The sequence below is a fragment of the Ursus americanus genome, chromosome 4 (assembly GCF_024610735.1).
Source record: "Ursus americanus isolate L20-20 chromosome 4, mUrsAme1.1.p, whole genome shotgun sequence".
Taxonomy (NCBI): domain Eukaryota; kingdom Metazoa; phylum Chordata; class Mammalia; order Carnivora; family Ursidae; genus Ursus; species Ursus americanus.
The window spans coordinates 45,112,667-45,131,900 of NC_142130.1; the positions used below are offsets into that span (position 1 = coordinate 45,112,667).

The window sequence follows — 19,234 nt, forward strand, 5'->3', positions numbered from 1 at the left end:
ACCTAAGGGTGGGATTGCTCAAGCCAGGAAGCGGGGAACACTCCCCGAGAGAAGCACTATTTTGTGTGGACCTCCCTCCTGTCAACGTGAGGGCTGCGCTAGGCCTCCACTGCGCCAGCCCCTGAAAATGTGTTCCTTGAACTCAAGTCTAATGGCCTTTGTGTGTTCAAGGCTAGTTTTGAGACCATAAAAGTAATTCGTGTTTGTTAAGAAAATCTGAGGAAACACACGAACGTAGATATAAAACAATCAATTCTAACCCCATAAAGGAACGGCTGTTAACATTCACTTACATTACGTTCACATGAATTTACCTGGCTGTATTTATACGACACACACGTACGCAGTTTGTGATATGTGGGTATCACACCGCACACGTCTACCACAGCAGCTGCGACATCACTGAGATCACAGAATATAGAGCACTCGTACTGTTTCACTTAATAACATCGTTAGTATTTTCCTTTGATTTAAAATATTCTTTGAAGACATTTCAATGCATACATAGTGTCCCATAGTATAAACGTATAATTTCATATTCTTTTCTCCCATTAATGAATTTTTGTATTTTTCCAAATATTTGTTTTTTTAAGTAATAATTTAATACAAATCTTTTGTTTTGTTTTAAGATTTTATTTATTTGACAGAGAGACACACAGTGAGAGAGGGAACACAAGCAGAGGGAGTGGGAGAGGGAGCTGCCAGGGAGCCGGATGTGGGGCTCAATCCCAGGACCCTGAGATCATGACCTGAGCTGAAGGCAGACGCTTAAGGACTGAGTCACCCAGGCATCCCTAACACAAATCTTAATATGTGAATCTTCATCTAATTGTTTTACTATATCCAAAGGGTAGGGTGCTCAATGGGAAATTATGAGGTCAGAAAGTGTGGGCTTCTTTTTAGAAAGATGCATTAGTTTATATTCCCACAAGTGTTGTATGAAAGTATAATTATCGTGTTTTCACTACTAACTATTACAATTTAAAAAGTTGTTACTATAAGGAGTGAAAAATGGCCACTTCGTTGTTGTTTCCAGTTTCACAGTTTCTAAGAGGTTTCATTTTTCTATGAAAATATGGCGTATTTTCTTCAAAACATCTATAGTAGGTCTACACGAAGGGCTTTCCTTAACTATCATAAATGGAACCATGTGGTGATAACTATAGTATCCTCAGCATAGAGTTTCAAGAGACACTCCGTCTGTGAGGCTGTACCTTATGGAATCATCCAGGCACTGGCCGCAAAAAGGGGGAGGGGAAGGGGACCGTTTTGGAGGAAGGGGGAGGTTCTCAAGCCTGGAGCAGTGGCACAGTGAGGCGGCCGGGACAGAGCTGCCTGGCAAGAGGACTCTGAACACTGGGGAAGCAGGTGCTGGAGGACAGAAGAGTCTTCAGGATGTGAAGGTGTGGAGACAAACACTGTCTACTAGCTTGTCTCGCTGAGGACATGTGTTTTGGGAGGCAAGCCTAGAGCGGATGCTGGAACGGGCAGGAGCCATTAAACCCTCCAGCAGCGCATGTCAGACCGAGATGCGGGCTAGAGAGGGAGCAGGTCAGACCCACCCATCCAGGAGCTGATAGTGGAAAGACGTTCATCGAGGAAGGCAGAGAATGCGTCCAGAACATAAGGTGGTGGCAGTCGCCCAGGCGGACAGCACTTGGCACTAAGCAAGTTCTTTGAGTGGTCCTTGGTGGGTGTCCCTGACCTTGATAGGGCCTGGAGAGCCCCAACTGTGGAGCTGGATCAAGGTTGCAACATGCAAAGACAGACCCTGGGCCCTTAGCTGTGGCTCAGGGGACAGACCAGCAAGGCCAAGGGGGATCCTGGATGATCTGAGGATCTGGACAAGTTAGGTCAGATCTTTGGGCCCCGACATCCAACCAGGAGGCCAGTTACTAGAGCTGACCTGCAAGGCTTGAGCTGGCTGGACGAGAATATGCCACAGACCTAGGTGCCAACTCCAGACATTCTCCTGGCAAGGCCTGGGGCCAAGACCAGACGCTGCCTCCAGTTGGGGTTTGAGAGGTCTCAGCTGTGGGGACTGGCAGATGGAGGTGGCGAGGGGCCAAGAATGTCATCAGAGAAAACACCCCAAATGAAACTTGAAATACTGCAGTTCATTCTCACCATGCAAGCTCTTAAACAACTGGAAACTTCACATGATAAATTGCAAGAGATTTATGGGTGAAAGGGAAAAAAAAAGCATGTACTAGAAAAGGCCCGATGGGGAAGGAACCAACACTAGCCAGTAAAGCAGGCTAACCGGAGTAGAATGAGCAGTCAAATGGAGTATGTTTTGATACCAGCAAGGGGGGGACCGAAAAGCAAGAGAAGGATTTGTAGGGACATATATATTTTTTAAAGCCAGATTGTAAATCAAGAGCATGAGATTAATGATGACTTTAAAATGGCTCCGGTATTGAACTGATTTTCTTAATCTGTCTTTAATAAGAAAAATGGAACCAAGCAGTCGTTTCAATTAGGGGGTAATGTAGAGTTTGCAAAAGCGTGCACAGCTGGTAAGGAAACCTGGAGACTGTGTAAGTACGCTCCTCAGCGGGTCTTGATCAAATTCATCCTTGAAGGCATGCCTGTAAATAACCCACACAACCTGGGGAAAGGGGGAGACCGAGTGGGGAGCAGGTGGGAGCAGTGGGGAAGGTGGGAGAAGGCAGCCAGCTCCTGAACCCCCTGAAGATCAGCGTGTGGCAGGCCGCGGGGGGAGGTGTTATGCAAGAGACATATGAGGAACCTCATCACGGCCCTGGGAGGCAGGCATGACAGTGTGCGACCGCTCCAGGAAATCCTGCAGGGAAAGGTAGTTCGGAGCACGAGTGAGGAATTGCAGGTGAGGGTCAACGTCCTCATGTTTTCTCGTGCGTCTTTAACACCTTCAAGACAGTTCGCCGGATCACTGTGAGAGGCATTTATGGAAAGAGCCGTCTGAGTTTTGAAGAGCATATGTTGCCTTTTGTTCAACCCAACAAATATTTGACAGATGCGTATTATATGCCTCACCTGGTCTGGGGGAGCGAGGGAAGAGGCAAAAATAGGTTATAACTTTTTGGTGCTTATGAGCTCATGGAGGCCCCACAGACCAAATGAGGAAATACTGCAAAATGGCGTAAGCTAAACTGTGGGCACGGGAGGTGCAGGCCCCAAGGGCCAGGCCGGAAAACACACTCATATGGACTTTCGACTAGAGGAGACATCAAGAGGGGGCATCTGAAAGGGGCTTTAAGGATGAGAAGGTCCCAGGCAAGAAGAGAGTGTGAGAGGTTAGAACAGCGGTAGTGTATGCTGGGGGAATAGTACATTAGCTGGTGGGAATAGAGAGCGCATGCTGGGAAGTGGAAGGGATAAAGCAGAGAGGAAGAACGCCAAGTTGCAAAAGGTTAGAGTACTAGAAAACAGAACAGAACATGATTTGGTCAGCAAGGAGTTCTTGTGGCATTCTTGAGCAAGACAGTGACATGAAGAATGGACTCTAAGAAAAATGTTCAGTCCTGGAGAACGTGGGCAGGATCAGAGCATGGACAGATGAGTGGGACTGTATGCCCTCAATAGAAAGCCACTTTTTCTGCCACCACCCTGATCTAAGCCACCAGACCTGTCCATTAAATGCTTTAACTAGTCTCTAAACTAGACTCCCAGTGCTGTCCTTGCCCCTCTTTTGTCAGTTTCAAGATGGCAGCCAGAGTGATCCTGTTAAAGCATAAGTGGATTGTCTCTCTCCTCTGTCACAGATCCCTCCAATGGCTCCTAGCTCATGTCAGGAGAAGCCCAAGTCCTTACAATGCCCCACGAAGTAGTACCTGACCCAGTGCCCACCTCCCATTCCCTCTCAGACCTCATCTACCTCTTCTCCCCTCACTCGCTCATTGCTACTCCTCAAATGTGGTGGCCACAGTCCTGCCACAGGACCTTTGCACTTGATGCTCCTGCTGGCCGTATGGTTCTTTCCCCAGGTGCATGGCCCTCTACCCCTTAACACCTTTGTGAACATCACCTTGTCAGTGTCCCTGGCCACTCTTTCTAAATTGTAAAGCCTATGCCCCCAACACTGACTCCCTTCCCTACTTTTTCACTCATATTTCTAACATACAATTTTTTAAATTAAATTGTTTACTGTCTCTCTCTCTCTCCCTCTATCCCCATGAGACAGATATTTTTATTTGTTCTGCTCATTGTCATAGTCTTAGTATCTAGAGCAGAACTTGGCAGGTGCTTGGCCATACACACTGAATGAGTGAATGAATGAATAAGTGAATGAATATCACAGAAAGCTGAGAGGGGTTGAGGGTGCACAGTGGATGAGAGCTGTAAGAATGGAGAAAAAGGGGATCACTGTGTGAACAACTGTATAAAGCCACCCGAGGCTGGATTCCGAAGGAAGAGTTAAGGAAACGCATGTCCTCTCAGCAGAAGCCCAGCTGTTCCTCGCTGTGTCTGAAACCTGGGCTGATAAGGCCAGAGTTTATAACGGGGAATCATCTTTGAAGCATGATAAACATCCAAATAAGACCCATTAAGTGGCCTGTTACATGAATAAATCTCGATCTTTCCAGGAAATTCCTAATGAGGTTTTGAAACATGTACTTTTTCTATCTTTAATTCTGCTTGATGTTACTACAAAAAAAAGTCTATTTTAATACTGTTCAGAATTCTAAAGTCAGTATTAGCATGTTCTATGCACTTCGAGTTCATTTCTAAAATAGCATTTCGAGGTTTCTTATGACAAACAGTATAATCCATTGTTTTATAATTAGAACTCTCAAAGACCCTCACATATGTGGAAATTGAAAATAAGGAAGGAAAAGGATTATGAGGTGAGCGATATGAAGGAAAGGAACATGAATATGAAGGTAGAAAACAACTGAAGATAAAAACAAGAAACAGATGGAGTCAAGATTCTTCCAAAAGTGCAGCTATAAATAAATATTTGTAGGACTACAGTCAAGGTTAGATCAATGCAAGAATGGGCAAGTGGGTGGGGGTGGGGGGGCAAGAGAGGAGCCGGAGCGGGGCTTTGCATGAAGGGCTCCCCATCCTCTCAGCATTCGTCTGGCCGTGTGCCTAAGCACATAGAAGTTATGTGCGGAAGAGCTGGGGGTCTGAGAGGACCACAGCAATTACGAGTGTGGAGGAGGACCGACATGACCAGGTCCCTTACTGATGTGCAGCACGTCTGAATCAGGCCATACGTGCAGGTGTGCAAGAAATATCACATCTATTTTCCCCTAGTCAACTTCTTCTAAAGCCAGGCTTCCATCCTAACAGGTGAGTTGGAAACTCAGAGCTATTCTGGCAACACTCTTCTGCTTACCTTTTCTATTTCAAGGTTGATTCAAAGTCCTGGGATCCTACACAGTGCTGTGGTGCTGGCAGCGGTGGCAGCACTTGGAAATTATTGCTCTGTCCCCTGCTGTGTCAGCCCCTGTGTCTCTCCAGGCCCGCCACCGTGCTCTTCTTAGCCAGGACTAGGACACAGGACAGTCCAAGCTCCCTATTTACTGGGCGACCATCCCCTCTGAGGCCCTACTCCAAATGCAGAAATACCGGAAACAACATGGACGTCCAGATGTCTCGTGGGACCTACCATCCCAGAGCATCTTTTTCCGTTTGAGACAAATTGCCTTCTCTTCAAACTCTATTCTCAAAACGATGGTTTTAGGCTTTTAGGGGAAATTTCAGAAAAGAACAGAATGAACCTCCTCTGACATGAGGAAACTACCCCCTTGAATGGGGAAGGGAGGGGCAAAATACAGGCAGAGAATATAAATATCACCTTACTATCTACAGCGCCTTCCCAGCCTGTAAATAAAGAGCAACCCGTCTAATGAAAGTAACTAGCTTCCTTCAATGTCAGTCCTGGTGTGAGCAGGGGAAACGGAGGAAGAACTCGCTGCTGAGCCCTCAGCCTCTGAGGCTGCTGCTGCTGGGGGTCTCCTCACCGAGGAGCCGGGGAGGGGGGCACATCCAGTGGCTGAGGGAGGCAGGGGCATGGAAACCTGGCTATTTCACCCAGTGTGGGGGAACCCTGCGGGGCCAGCCGTGCAAGCCGTGCAGACGCCAGTGCTCCCTGGGGGGTTGGGTCGACACTTTCCAGACCTGCATCCCAGTTTTTCCATCTCTTCCCCTGCACCCCCCCCCCCACCGCCACAGACATTCATCTCTAAAGAAGTCCCCGCACACCAAAATTCATCTCAGCATCTGCTTCCAGAGACCCCAACCTGTCACAGTTCTTCTAGGCATGGTCCTAGAAAGTAGTTAATAAGATGGGGTTTGGGAGCCAAATCACAAGCCACCGGCAGGCAATGAGGACCCAGTTGGTGATAAACAGAACATGGCGTCCCCTGGCCCAAGGTGATGGTTCAATAGGTGGTTAAGTGCAAAGATATATCCCTGGAAAGGGACGAACTAGCAGGTGAGGTTTATCAGGTGTTGAGAAGGGAGAAAGAGCAACTATAAAGACAATGGAATTGGATGAGTCCTGCTGAAAGCCATTCATACACAAAAGCTCATGAAAAGCCACAGGCAATGAATAGGCAAATAAAAGCCAAATATGAGAGCCAGAGGATCTCCTTGGTAGTTACAAAGAGACTCTCACGTCCTGCAGCTGAGGCCCAAGCCCAGAATGAAATCTCGTGCTGATCTCCGGAGACCATTAAGTATCCCACCAAGGTCGACCTTAGGAGCTGTGCGCCCCCCTCAAGATCTACCCCCACCTCTGCTGGCTAGCAGGCCGACGGTAGGATCAGGTCACAGCCCCATCACCCGGGGTCAGGCTGGGCCCAGTGAGGGAGAAGAGGGACTCTGGTCCAAAGGAGCTGCAAGGTCTAACCAACATATACCCGCCAAGGCCAGGGCAGCACCAGGGGCACCGGACTCTGAGGCTGCTCGAGCAAGGGTGGCCGGGACAGAGACTGTGGGGAGACTACTGATTTGGCAGCTTTCTCCAGAGACACAGGATGCAGACCTTGGAAACCCCCCGACCCCCCAGGAGATAGAGTCCTCTTGCTACTAGCACAGTTCCTAGCAGCATGAAGAGAACAATGGCCTCTACTAAGCGAAGCTGAAATGCCAGAATTTCCTTGGCAGATTGAGGAGGAAAGGATTAAAAGGCTCAGGGATGTAGACAAGCTAGTGTCTCCATATATATTATAATATATATCATGTGCAGCCCAGCAACCAACCAAAGGATTACATTCCACGGAAAGGTCTGGAGGACATGGTCTGGAGGACATAACATTTACCAAGGCCATCAGGAAGACGCTGGTGGGAAGGGCCCCAGCATCACTAAAATGCTCAGCAATGATGAAAGGACCACAAATGGTGATAGGAGAGAACCCCAAATGATAAGACCCCCTCCCCAATAACAAAGGCCAAGTGGGAAACCACCTGCAGCAAGCTGGGTGGATGTAATTGTCTCGGGGAGCACCTGGGGGACAGTGGCGTCGTGGAGAAGCTTACGGGATCCCTGGGTCAGAAGCAGCAGCAGCCCCTAGGGACTTCTTAGAAATGCAACTTCTCAGGACTCCACCCAAACCTACTGAATCAGAAACTCTGGGATAAAATCGGAGCTTCATCCAGCTGCGCAGGTGATTCTAACACAAGCTAACATTTGAGAACCTCAGGACAGGACACAGGTTTAACCTGACCGACTTTGGAAAGCAGGGCTGTGCCAGGAAAGCCAGGAAGTTGGAATGAATGACAGCAGGGGATACCTGTGCTAGGATGTTCTTTGCATTTTAGAAAAGGCTTTGCTTTCTCTTTAGCCAGCAGAAGCCCAGGAGTTTACACAAAGTCACAGATTCTTCAAGTCTCTTTACCTCCGCGTTTCCACTTAGGAAATGTCACATTTGGGTAATTGACAATTGTGAGTGCTGAGCAATGAATAGCTCCGCCCCTTGATCTATTGAACAAAGTAACATAACGCCCACTTCTGCCCAGCAAAGCTGCTGCTTTCCTTTGATTTGAGCTGAGGAGTAGAGGTCAAAAGCACCAATCCTACACTGTCACTTTGAGTTTTACCATCCTAGGAAGGGGAATGTGTTAGAAAAGGGAGAGGGAGACCCAGGAGAGTGTGGACAAGAAGGCAGAGCTATTCTTAAACACAGTCCATGAACTGATAGCGGTGTGGAAATGTGTGAGACCAGAAATTCAAAAGGCCATTTAAAGTCTGAGATACGAACTAATTATTGTCTGGATGATTCGCCACCTAATTTCTCTCTTTCTTACAGCAATTTCAGAAGGCATAAAAGGACTTTTCTCCCCCTCATATTGTGCTTTTTGGTGACAGCATAAATCTAAAGTTGAGGCTTTTCCCAGAACCTCTGGGAAGAAGAAACTTGCAGGAAAATACCTGATTGTGAGAGTTCGCAATTGCATATGTAGCCACCAGGACAAATCTTCCCTGCATCTGTACCCTTGCACAAACCATCTATGTGTGTGGAATACATCTGTTCTTTTGTTTACCAGGTCATTTCCTACCTATTCGACACCTAGCTAAAATATATTTCCAGGAAGTCTTTTGGATGGATCAGAATATGTTCCCCTTTGTGACTTTATCATTTTATTCCAACACTTTTTTTGACATACCAAGGACTGTGCATGTGTATGTGTTTATCTGCCTTGTGGAGATGCGGCTACGATCCCAGAGTAATGAAGGCGGAGACAAAGGCTGTTTGGGAGCCTAATAACACAATGGAACGGGCAGATATTCTCCTTCCCACTGGCTGCCTCTAGGAGTGGAAGAGAAAACCAAGGATAGCCTTGAGGGGGGTGGCTACGGTTCCTGATCAACGTATGTCATATCAGTTAGAGATGGTTTGGGTCAGTGACACGTTTGTAGCCGCCAATTATGCATGTCTCTTCCCAACTTCAGTGGTGTTGTGTCCATTGCTTAAAACTGACCACAGTGGGGTATTCATCAAGGTTTTGGTTTTTTTTTCAAATCTAGCAAGCAGATTTATCAGCACTTTTTTCTGCATCTCGTTTGAAGAGGCTAATGCTTTCCTCTAGATTCTTGAACATAAAGAATGTATTTATAATACCTATTTTAATGTGTCTGTCTACTAATTCTATCTTCTACATCAGAAAGTTTGGCTAACGATGGGTCAAATCCAGCCTGAATCCTGTTTTATATGGCCCATGAGCTAAGAATAGTTTTACCTTTTTAGAGGCTCATACACAACAAACATTGTTAGCCATCAGGGAAATTCAAATAAAAAACAAAATGAGCTAGCACTTCACGCTTACTAGAACTATAAGCAAAAAAGATAGGCAACAAGCATTAATGTGGTTGTGGAAAAAATGGAGCCCATACATGGGAGTGTAACAAAGGCAGCAGCTTCAGAAAACAGTTCGGCAGTTCCTCAAAAGGGTAAGTCATAGAGGTGCCACATAATCCAGCAATTCCACTCTCAGATATATATATGTAAGAAAAACAAATACACATGTTCAAAGACTGGTCATGGCAGTTCATAGCAGCACTGGTCGTTATTCATAATTACTTCCCCAAATTGTGAACAACCCAACTGCCCACCAACTAACGAATGGATAAAACGGGGTCTCTCCATACAATGGAACATCCCTGGAATATTATTCCACAATAGAAAGAAGTGAATGATAAATGCTACAGCATGGATGAACCTAAAAACATGCCAAATGAAAGAAGCCAGACACAAAGGACCACATGGGACATGATTCCATTTACATGAAATGTACAGAACAGGTAAATCCAGAGAGACAGAAAGTAGTCTGGTGTTTGCCACGGACAAGGGGCTTGTGGGGTGGGGAGAGTGGATGGGAGTGTGTTTCTTTCGGGGGTGATGAAAATATTCTAAAATTGACTGGGGTGATGATTATATAACTCTGGGAATATACTAAAAAAACACTGAGGGGCGCCTGGGTGGCTCAGTTGCTTAAGTGGCTGGTTCTTGATTTTGGCTCAGGTCATGATTTCGGGGTCCTGGGATGGAGCCAGCTTCAGGCTCCGGGCTCAGCAAGAAGTCCGCTTGAGGATTCTCTCTCCCTCTTCCTCTGCCCTTCCCCCTGCTTCTGCAGTCTCTTTCTCTCTCTCAAATAAATAAGTCTTTTAAATAAATAAAATAGTTAAATCAATCATTGAGTTTTACACTTTAAAAGGATGAATTTTATGGTATCTCAATTTAAAAAAATTTTAAAGTGGTTCCCAGACTTTGACATTTCACAGACCAGTAAGCATCCATTCCCAAAACAAAATTCAGGGACCTGTGAGCGATACCAACTTTTTTTGGGTAAGTAATATTTTTGAAGTTATTGGGGTGCCTGTGTGGTTCACTCGGTTAAGCAACTGCCTTCGGTTCAAGTCATGATCCTCGAGTCCCAGGATAGAGCCCGCATCAGGCTCTCTGCTTGGCGGGGAGTCTGCTTCTCCCTCTAACCTTCCCCCCTCTCATGCTCTCTCACTCTCTCCTTAAAAAAAAAAAAAAAAAATCTTAAATTTTTTTCAAGTTACTATCTGATACTAATATCATTTCATAAAAGAAAGCATATTTTAACACCTAAGGATTAATAAGGAATGAAGAATTCTTTAGGCGGAATAAATTTAGTTTCACTTAAAAAAAGTATTAAGTAATTTTCAGAAGAAGCAGTTATAATAATGTGTAACTGATCACATTTCAAAAACATTTCCAATACTGCCTTAAGTATGAAAGTATTTCTGTTGCAATTTTTTTTTTAAAGATTTTATTTATTTGACAGAGAGAGACAGCCAGAGAGAGACAGTCAGCGAGAGCAGAACACAAGCAGGGGGAGTGGGAGAGGGAGAAGCAGGCTCCCAGCGGAGGAGCCTGATGTGGGGCTCGATCCCAGAACGCTGGGATCACGCCCTGAGCTGAAGGCAGACGCTTGACGACTGCAACACCCAGGTGCCCTCTGTTGCTATTTTTAACATCTTTTTAAAAAATGGATTCCAATATAGAAATTTACCATTTCTACAAAAGATGTTCTTCAAATCTTGAATATTACAGTCATGTAATTAGGTTATCACTTTTTATATGTATTTTAAACATAACTGGTTTATTGATAATAAGGTAAATGAAAAACTTTAGTTGATAAAAAGTTTATTCAAAACATGTCAAGAACCATACAGTTCAAAAATAAAAGATAATTTCTCGTAACTTAAAAATAAAGAATATCTATTACAACCACATTAACTCTACTTTTATAATACAATCTCAAAATCAAAGCTAATTTTTGTATTTCTATATTTTGCCACAGTTGAGCTAAAATCCTCCTCCTTACCCCACTACATTGTTATGCAAACCTTTTAGTTTTAACACTTAAAATACAACTTGAGCATTTTCTGACAAGAATATATACTATTGGTTTCTTCCTATACACAGTTCAAATTCCTAGAAACTAATTTTTACTAAAAATATTTTTAAAAGAAAAAAAGGGGGAAACAGGTTAGAATATTTTATTTGAAACAATGGGCAGATTAGTATTCTGAACGAGCTGCACAAGAATCCATTTCTACTTAAAGACTCTCCAGATTATTCGTCACACGTTTATATAGTACGGGACATTCGCAAGATGCTTTCCACCATTTATTAGTCAAGACTCACGACCCCCCAGGCGCTGTGAAACAGCAGAATTAACGTCAGATATGCAGGGAAACCAAGGCATACGGTCAGATCTCTCAGGGCCAGAGTGAAGTCTCACTAGCTTCTGACTTAGGTGCAGAGTCAGATGCTTGTTTATGGAGTTAGTACATTCATTCGTTAATGATGGGAGTTCACGTAGGTGGGATTTGCTGCGGGACAATTAGTTTTCGCTCTGTAAGTTAAAAGTTCAGAGCGTGGATAAGGTAGAGAGGACCATTTCAGTGTGAAAAGGGTTAATGGGAAGAAAGTTAAAACCAGAGTAAGCCTATTCAGACAGAGATCACTTTTCAGAAATAAAAATAGCAAAACAAGAATAGGGAAAGAATTATAGCTATAGAGTTTCTCATTTCTAAGCCAAGGGGCTTTTATGGAATCACTTTAGAAGTAGGACCTCTCTTGAAGACAACCCTTAAGTATCTTATTTTTCCCTCCACAAAGCCCGTTGAGGTACAGAGTACAAACTTCCAGGGTAAGACCAAGGAGTACAGAAGTTAAGACGTTAAGACCACATAGAGAGGGACTAGGCTGGAGCAGATGTTATGTCTTAAAGCACTGGCTTAGAAATAGAAACAGAAGGTAGAGGATAAACAGGAACTTTTCTGGATGGACAAGTGCAATAATCCAGGATCCAGTAGCCACACCAGCTACTTAACATTTTTTTTTTTTACAAAGGACTTGGAATTTCAAGTACACAATGAAACCTAAGACGACAAATGCTCTTCTGGGTATTGAAATACACAGTAAGTTCTCATAAGACCACGTGAAGGAGCAGAGGCATAAACGAGCCACAGTGCAGGGAAGTGCAAACCAACGCATTTAGGACAAAATACTGCTGTCTATAGTTAAAATATGATGGACACTGAGCTATGAACATGACTTGAGCAAGGAATAATTTAGCCTGATCAATGTGCTAGGGCGGGTTAAGGAAAAATACTGGTCCTTATGGGAAACATTATTAAAACCCAGAACAGTGACACCTCATCACTTGGAAAATCCTGTGCAACCCTGGGCTTCACAGATCTATTGTGAGTTATTATGGGACGTTAAGGATGTTGGAGGTATATTCCTAACCTCTGGAGGAGACGCAGGAAACATCTCTTCCTGGCTGTCAGACCTACTGGTAGCAGGATGGGTCACAGTTCTAAGCCAGTGTAGCAAATCTGATGTTCTGGATTCCCAGGGAGTTTTCCCTCGAGGTGTCCTTTAATTGACTGTCACAGTTCAATCCCATGTCATGATGATAAATACCACCACTTCAGGCTACGATACTAAGGATCCTGCTGGGAAAAACCTCAAGAGGACAACTGTTTGGTAAAGAATACAGAATTTAGCTAGTTCTTTTTGGTGCAGGGAGGTATGTAACTTGATACATATCATGGCCTTAGACCCCAAACACTGCTTAGAAAATTCTTCGGAATGGACCAATGGAAGGGAGTTATTGCCAAGCGATGACGTGGAGAATCCTCGTGTTTATCCACGGCGGTTTCCCTTCTCCCTGAGATGTAGAAGGAGCTCCCACACATGCTCTCAGGTGAAACTGTGTGATAACACAGCATGCGGGGTCATCGGAAGTTCTGACATTCTCTTTCGTTCTAGTTTACTCGGCGCCATAATCAAACTGAAACTTGAGAATAACTCACCTAGTAATGAAAATGCAGTAGAAGTAAACCTAATGTTTTATGTATTTTGACCATCTAGGTAAATATGACCTTTCTGTTCCCACCTCTAACCTTTTCTGCAGAGATAACGTTAAAGCAAATACGATAAAATGAGCCTGAAAGAGTGAAATGTTTGCAGATGTGAGGGTTCTTTTGCGCGTGTGAATGGAAAATTTTTTTTCAACTGCGAATTTTAAGTGGCCCCTTCTCCCCTCTGTCTGTCTGTCTCTCTCAGGTACCTCCCCTGCCCCCTTTCGGCCAAGAAAGAAAAGGTTGTCACTAAGGAGAAATGTCAGCAGGTGTGATATCCTGAGAAATCCTTAACAAATTCTGTTACATTCTATGTAATTTAAATTATTTTGGAAATTTTTAATTAGTCTTAATAAACAGTCTGGGAGAGGTTAATGAATATTTGAAGAATCCTAGTGGGGGAATAACATCCTCCAAAGGTTGTTAGCATTTGAAAAACTCTAGTCACTTTAGAGGCTTCTACCAGAAGAGCTTTATCTGCAGTTTAACACCAGAGACTTTGTTAATAAATGATTCTGTTCAATGGCCAAATTAGTAATGGTAAAGGTATACGGCCTGGCCAAACACTGCAGGGCACTCCAGCCCTTCCCTCAATAGGGTATGAGACTCTTAGCAAGCCCACTAGCCCCGGATCCCTAGATTACTGACCTGTGTCTAGCCGTGAAACGGAATTGGGTCGCCTGACACTGAACATACTGGAATATTATTGGATTTGCTTCTAATAAACCTTTTGCATAAGATATTGTTAAGTTCCCCAAAAGAACAGAATTGGGACATTTTCAAGCTTACAGGACAGCCTGACTCTGACAGGACCCCTGCTTTGATGCAGAAATTGGTCTAAAAGCTGATTGCAGTGTAAAGAACCACCTGGTGAGGTTGGGGGTGGGGGTGGGAGATGATCTACAGCCTCCCCCACCTCTACACCCTGAAGGCTACCAGAACAACCTAATCCTTGCAAGTGACCAAACTGGCCAAGTCCAGTTCACAACAATTTTCTTTAGTGGAGGAAATAGAAATTCCTTTATAGGTATAATAAAATTAATTTAGGCAGAGTCTATAGTTGAATAGGCTTGCAGATAGCAGTTTCTGGTTTCTCAGAAGAACTGGAAGTCCCTGGTCCTCCTAGATCTGCACACAGCCCAAGAATGAAGAACCTTGTCAGTTAAGCACAAGGCTGAGTCACGGGTGGGAGGGGGAAGGTGGGGGGCTCTGACATTTCTACTTCTTACTCTTCCTATTCTTCTGGTTTTCTACCAAAGCTGGCTAGTTTGCCATCTACCCCCCTCTCCCTGGGAGTTCAGTAAAGATGGGACACACCAAACAGAGCAATCAGTGTATCAAAGAACTAAGCTGAAGGTTAGAGAGAAGTTTGTGCCCAAATTATTTTGAATATCCCAACTGGGATGGGGTGACTTTAATTATTTGATTGTTTTTGCAGCTACAGTTAATCTAGTAGAGTCTTTCTGGGCATTTTGAGAAGTTCAAAAACTAAGCAAAATTAAGTAAAAACTAAGTAAAAATGAGCATATGTGCTTCCTTTCATTTTAATAAACATTTCTTAGGGGTTTTTTCCTATGTATTTTCTTAGACCTCCTTTAAAAGACGATCAAGAAAATGTATTCCCTAACTGCACTCCCCAGAAGCCGATCTGAAAGAAGAGCTGGCTGGTGATGAGCACGCCTGTGGGGGTACGGCACAGGACTGGGAGCCTTTCCATCCCCACAGGGGCTCCTGGCAACGGGACAACCCAGGAGTTTGGTCCTAGTCTGGGCGGGGATTCATGTACGGGACTTGTCGGGAATCCTGTTCATACCGCAAACTCAGTGATGGAGCTGTTGGTAGTAGTAACCTGTAAACCAAGAGCAACCATGGTTATGGCTCTTGGTTCGCACCTGCAACTTTAGACAAAGCCTGAAAGGCGAAGCTCCAGATAGCAAGCTTTCCACAAGACAAAACAGGTGTCACAGTAAAGGAAGGGGCAAGTCCCCTTGCACTTGGCTCTACTCAAATTGGGTCAAATTGAAGTTTTCATGGGACCACTTGGTTCTCCCCAGTGCTGGTGAGCTCTTAGAAGTTTAGGTTCAACATTTAATAACAACGGAGTCACAGGCCTTTTCGGTTTGAAGAGAACTTCTAATTTCCCATCTGTTATTATCTTGTTAACTCTCACATTTCTGAGAGGCTGACAGGGAAGGTAATCTCTGCTTTACGGATAATAGGCAACGGATGCCCTAGTGAGGTTAGGTGACTTGTCCAGGTTTCCGCGGCCAGAAAGGGGGAAGTTGGAAGTGGAATCTGTTCTTCTGGTTCTTGGCGTCTGGCCTGTCCTTGACACCTGGAAGGAAGGCTCTATTGTATGTAAAGAATAGTACCAGGAGGCCAGCCCAGGGCAGGGAAAGAGTGTAGACGAAAAACAAAAGTGAATGTTAGACTGCTATGAAAGAGAATTTAGGAAATCATCCTCAAAAGACGGACGAAGACATTGTGCTAGCCTCGTGAGTAAATGAGGCCACAAGAGATTTATGAGGGAACCAGCTCATTTAGCTTACAGGGCATTTATTTCTTTAGTATCTACCACGTGTGTGCTACAGGGAGGTCTACCGCAGGTAAGAATTTTATATTACGAGTTCAAAAAGCACAAACTTCTTCAAACTTAGAAAATATATGAAGGCCAAGGATAGGAGAACCCTCACAGAAGGGGCAACGAATCACTGCCGTTTAAGAATCCATCTCAATTCCTATGCCAGTAGGCCAGACCAATCCTGGGCGGTGCAGAGGCTGGACCGGCGTGGTGTGCAAAGGCACCGGCCCGCTACTACGGCACCGGCGCCCGCTCCTGGAGCCTGGGCTGCCTGCACAACAGGCCACCCCGGCTGCGTGTCTGAGACGGAGCACGCACACTCCCCCTGGAAATGCTGAGCTGCCATCGTAAGCGGATAAGCACTCTGGGGATTTATTTCTGTTTCCGTGTGTTCTAGTAAACCAGTTATGGCCAGAGTACCTAGTATCAGCTGTGGATTGTATCGCTCACTGACCTTTAAGAGTCTAACTTCCAAATTTAAACCGCCATCATCAAGTCGTCTAAGCTTCAAATCTGGAGATCGGCAGGCTAATCTCGGATGGCGTTTTTTGTGAGGGGGCTGGCTGATCAAACCCTTCCAAAGCTCCTCTCTGTTCCATTCAGTACTCAGAACAGATGAGAGACACCAGGATAAACAACTACAGCGCTTCTCTGACCCATGTAAAGGGCCAACAGCTATAAAATCTACCAGTCCGTTCAGGAACTTACTGCTGTAGCTGACAGAGAAGCAAAGAGGACAGTGAACTAGCCGGCTATGAGAGAGCTGTCTACAGCCCGAAATTTCTTTTCCAGAACTACAACAAAATGTTAAAAATTCTATAGTGGGTTCTTCTTGGTAGGGAGGGCTCTGAAGATAGGCCAAAAGGCTCCTAAAACCCAGCCCTTCCAAATCTAGTGCAAATAAAGACATCTTTACTCCCCCCAAGGTCCGACATAAGTTTTTGTGCTGCTAATTCAGCAACCAGCTTCCCAGCAGGACCCCAGAAGCCATCCTTACCGGGTAAGACATTTTTAAAGCTTTCTAAAGGAGGTGATATACCACCGTATCTCTTTCTTTGCAACATCTAGTATTTATTAAAAAACCACTTCACTGTCAAGGAGAACTCGGACCAGAGCCATCTTTCTGTCGGGAAACAACTGCAAGAATTCCTCCACCTTCAGCTACAGTAATTCACTGATGGGATTCCAGGTAATAAAGTCAAATATGCTCTTTCGGCGCCATCTTGCTACAAAGGGCAGTGACCTCAAACTGAGGTAGCACAGTGACAGGGTCCTTGGGATTTACCCTTTAATTCCATACAACCACAGAGCCTCTGAACTTGCTACAGTGCTGAGTCAGAGTTTAAGCATCTGTTCTCCCAGAACTGTGGGTGACCCAGGCAATAGGGGCAGACCGTGTGACCACTGCAGAACCATCTGGATAACTTGTCTCAGAGCGTGGCAACTAAAAAACGGAAACAAACAGACAAGCAGGAACCAGAACCAACACATCAATCACCAGGTATCTTTGGTATCTCATTAGAAATCGAGGTTAATATGCCCCTGTCCCTCTGAAACTTAGGTTGGAAACGTGTACTCTTTTATTAGTACTTATGTCATTTTTTTCTTAATATATGACAAGTCTGTAGTGTTTTTAATATCTGTGACATACCTCTCATCTCCCAGAACACACAGTAAAACAATGCTTTCCTTAAGATGTGAGGACAGTGATCGACATTTGCGCGGTACCTGGGCCCCCCACTTCTGCTCACCTGCTATAAGTCCTACCTTCAATCTCAGTGAGGCTACGCTGGCAAAAGGGAGTGAGGAAACTCAAGACGGATATTTGCAGGCACCGAAGTGTTGCACTGGTAAGTCAGGCACTATATTCCTTGCTTTTTAGCATGCCTTCACTCTTGTTCTTGACCAGGTAAAAGAGGGTGGGGGGATAAAGGACAACATGGGGGTCTGACATATCTGCCATCCGGAAGTGGCACTTTTCAAAAAAAATTTTCACATTTTCTACCTGGCTTTTAAGAGCAGGAGTTATTTCATGGTGATTTTCCAGCAGGCTTTTCTGAGGTAGATAAAATACAGATGAGAAGTAGAGGCAGCCAGGGGTGGCCGAAGCCCGTGTGGGTGGGATTAGTTTGGGAGGAATCTCAGCAGTGCAGGCTGAGCTTGTCACATACAATACTACAGAAACGAGGGACAGGGCTCAAGGCTGTCCACTTAGACAAGGCTTTTAGAATTTAATAGGGGGGAAATAGGCTAATCTGGCTAGGAAAGAACAGAACTGTGGGAACGACAGGCGAGAGCAGAACCTGGGCGAGCACGCTCTAATCCAGACCAGGCCGAGAACGGCACAAAACACGTATCCCTCGGGACCCAAGTGATCAAGAAAGAACACGGACTACAGTTATCACAGGCTTGAGGGTTTCCACCGCTTTGTTGTTGTTGTTCTGGATAAAGAGCACATTCTGCCTCTTTCCCCAGGCCTCCTGTTTGCACAGGTACTGTAACTGCAGTAAGCACGTCCGGGAAAGCCAAATCCCGACGAAATGATGAGTGAGATGGATTGTGAGCTCTTTCTGCTCATCTGAGTTACAGATGAATAGGCTGGCCTGCCTAAGACCCAGCAAGGCTAACACTCCCAGCTGGGGCCTTTCTTTCTGGAGAATCACGGCTGCCATCGCACGCGGATGCTCTGTTTGAATGAACACGCCGTCCAGGCCCAATGTTAGTAGTTAAACACTATCGTCACAGAAACACGCAAAGCTACTGTCAAGCTCACAAACACAGCTGGTGGCTAAGGAACTCTTAAGGAAGGAAAGAAATTCGCTATTGGCTCCAAGCCATTCATCACGACTTCTGATACAGGTAAACTGGGGTGGTTTTATAGGAAAGAGAATAAAATCATGACCAGCGGCTTCAGTTTCTCTCCCCAGTCTGTGATTAAACGTTTGTCAGGACATCCACCAGAAAGAGAGGGAAATCACACGTAATGTTCTCGCGGGTTGATGTAGACTCTGTCAGGGTCGTTGCTTTGATGATGTCTGCCAGGACTCCGGTCTTGGTAGCATATCTGACTGTAAAGGGGGTACATCTGCTGAGTCCCGTCTTCCCCCACGGGATTCTCATCTTCATAGTCCAATCTCCTGCTATTTAGTCCATTCTAAAAATTCAAATATTGCTTACATTAGCAGAGCAGCTGTTTGCATTTTTCTAGCACTTTGGTAAAAACAGGCAAGAACCGAATTGATTATAGTCTGTGTCTCTGATTCGTTATCTCACAAGCTAATGAAAGGCAAGGTAAAGTCCAACAACTTCTCATT

At 44.9% G+C, this 19,234-nt stretch overlaps 1 protein-coding gene across 1 annotated transcript in view; it reads right to left on the bottom strand.

Moving 5' to 3' along the window:
- Positions 1-11,091: 11,091 nt before the first annotated feature.
- The window catches only part of NECTIN3 (nectin cell adhesion molecule 3), a 124,366-nt gene continuing 116,223 nt past the window's right edge, over positions 11,092-19,234 (bottom strand). Inside the window, exon 9 of the mRNA XM_045785237.2 lies at positions 11,092-19,074. Coding sequence (XP_045641193.2) covers positions 18,895-19,074 — 180 coding nt within the window. The 3' untranslated portion in view covers positions 11,092-18,894. The remainder of the gene's footprint in view (positions 19,075-19,234) is intronic.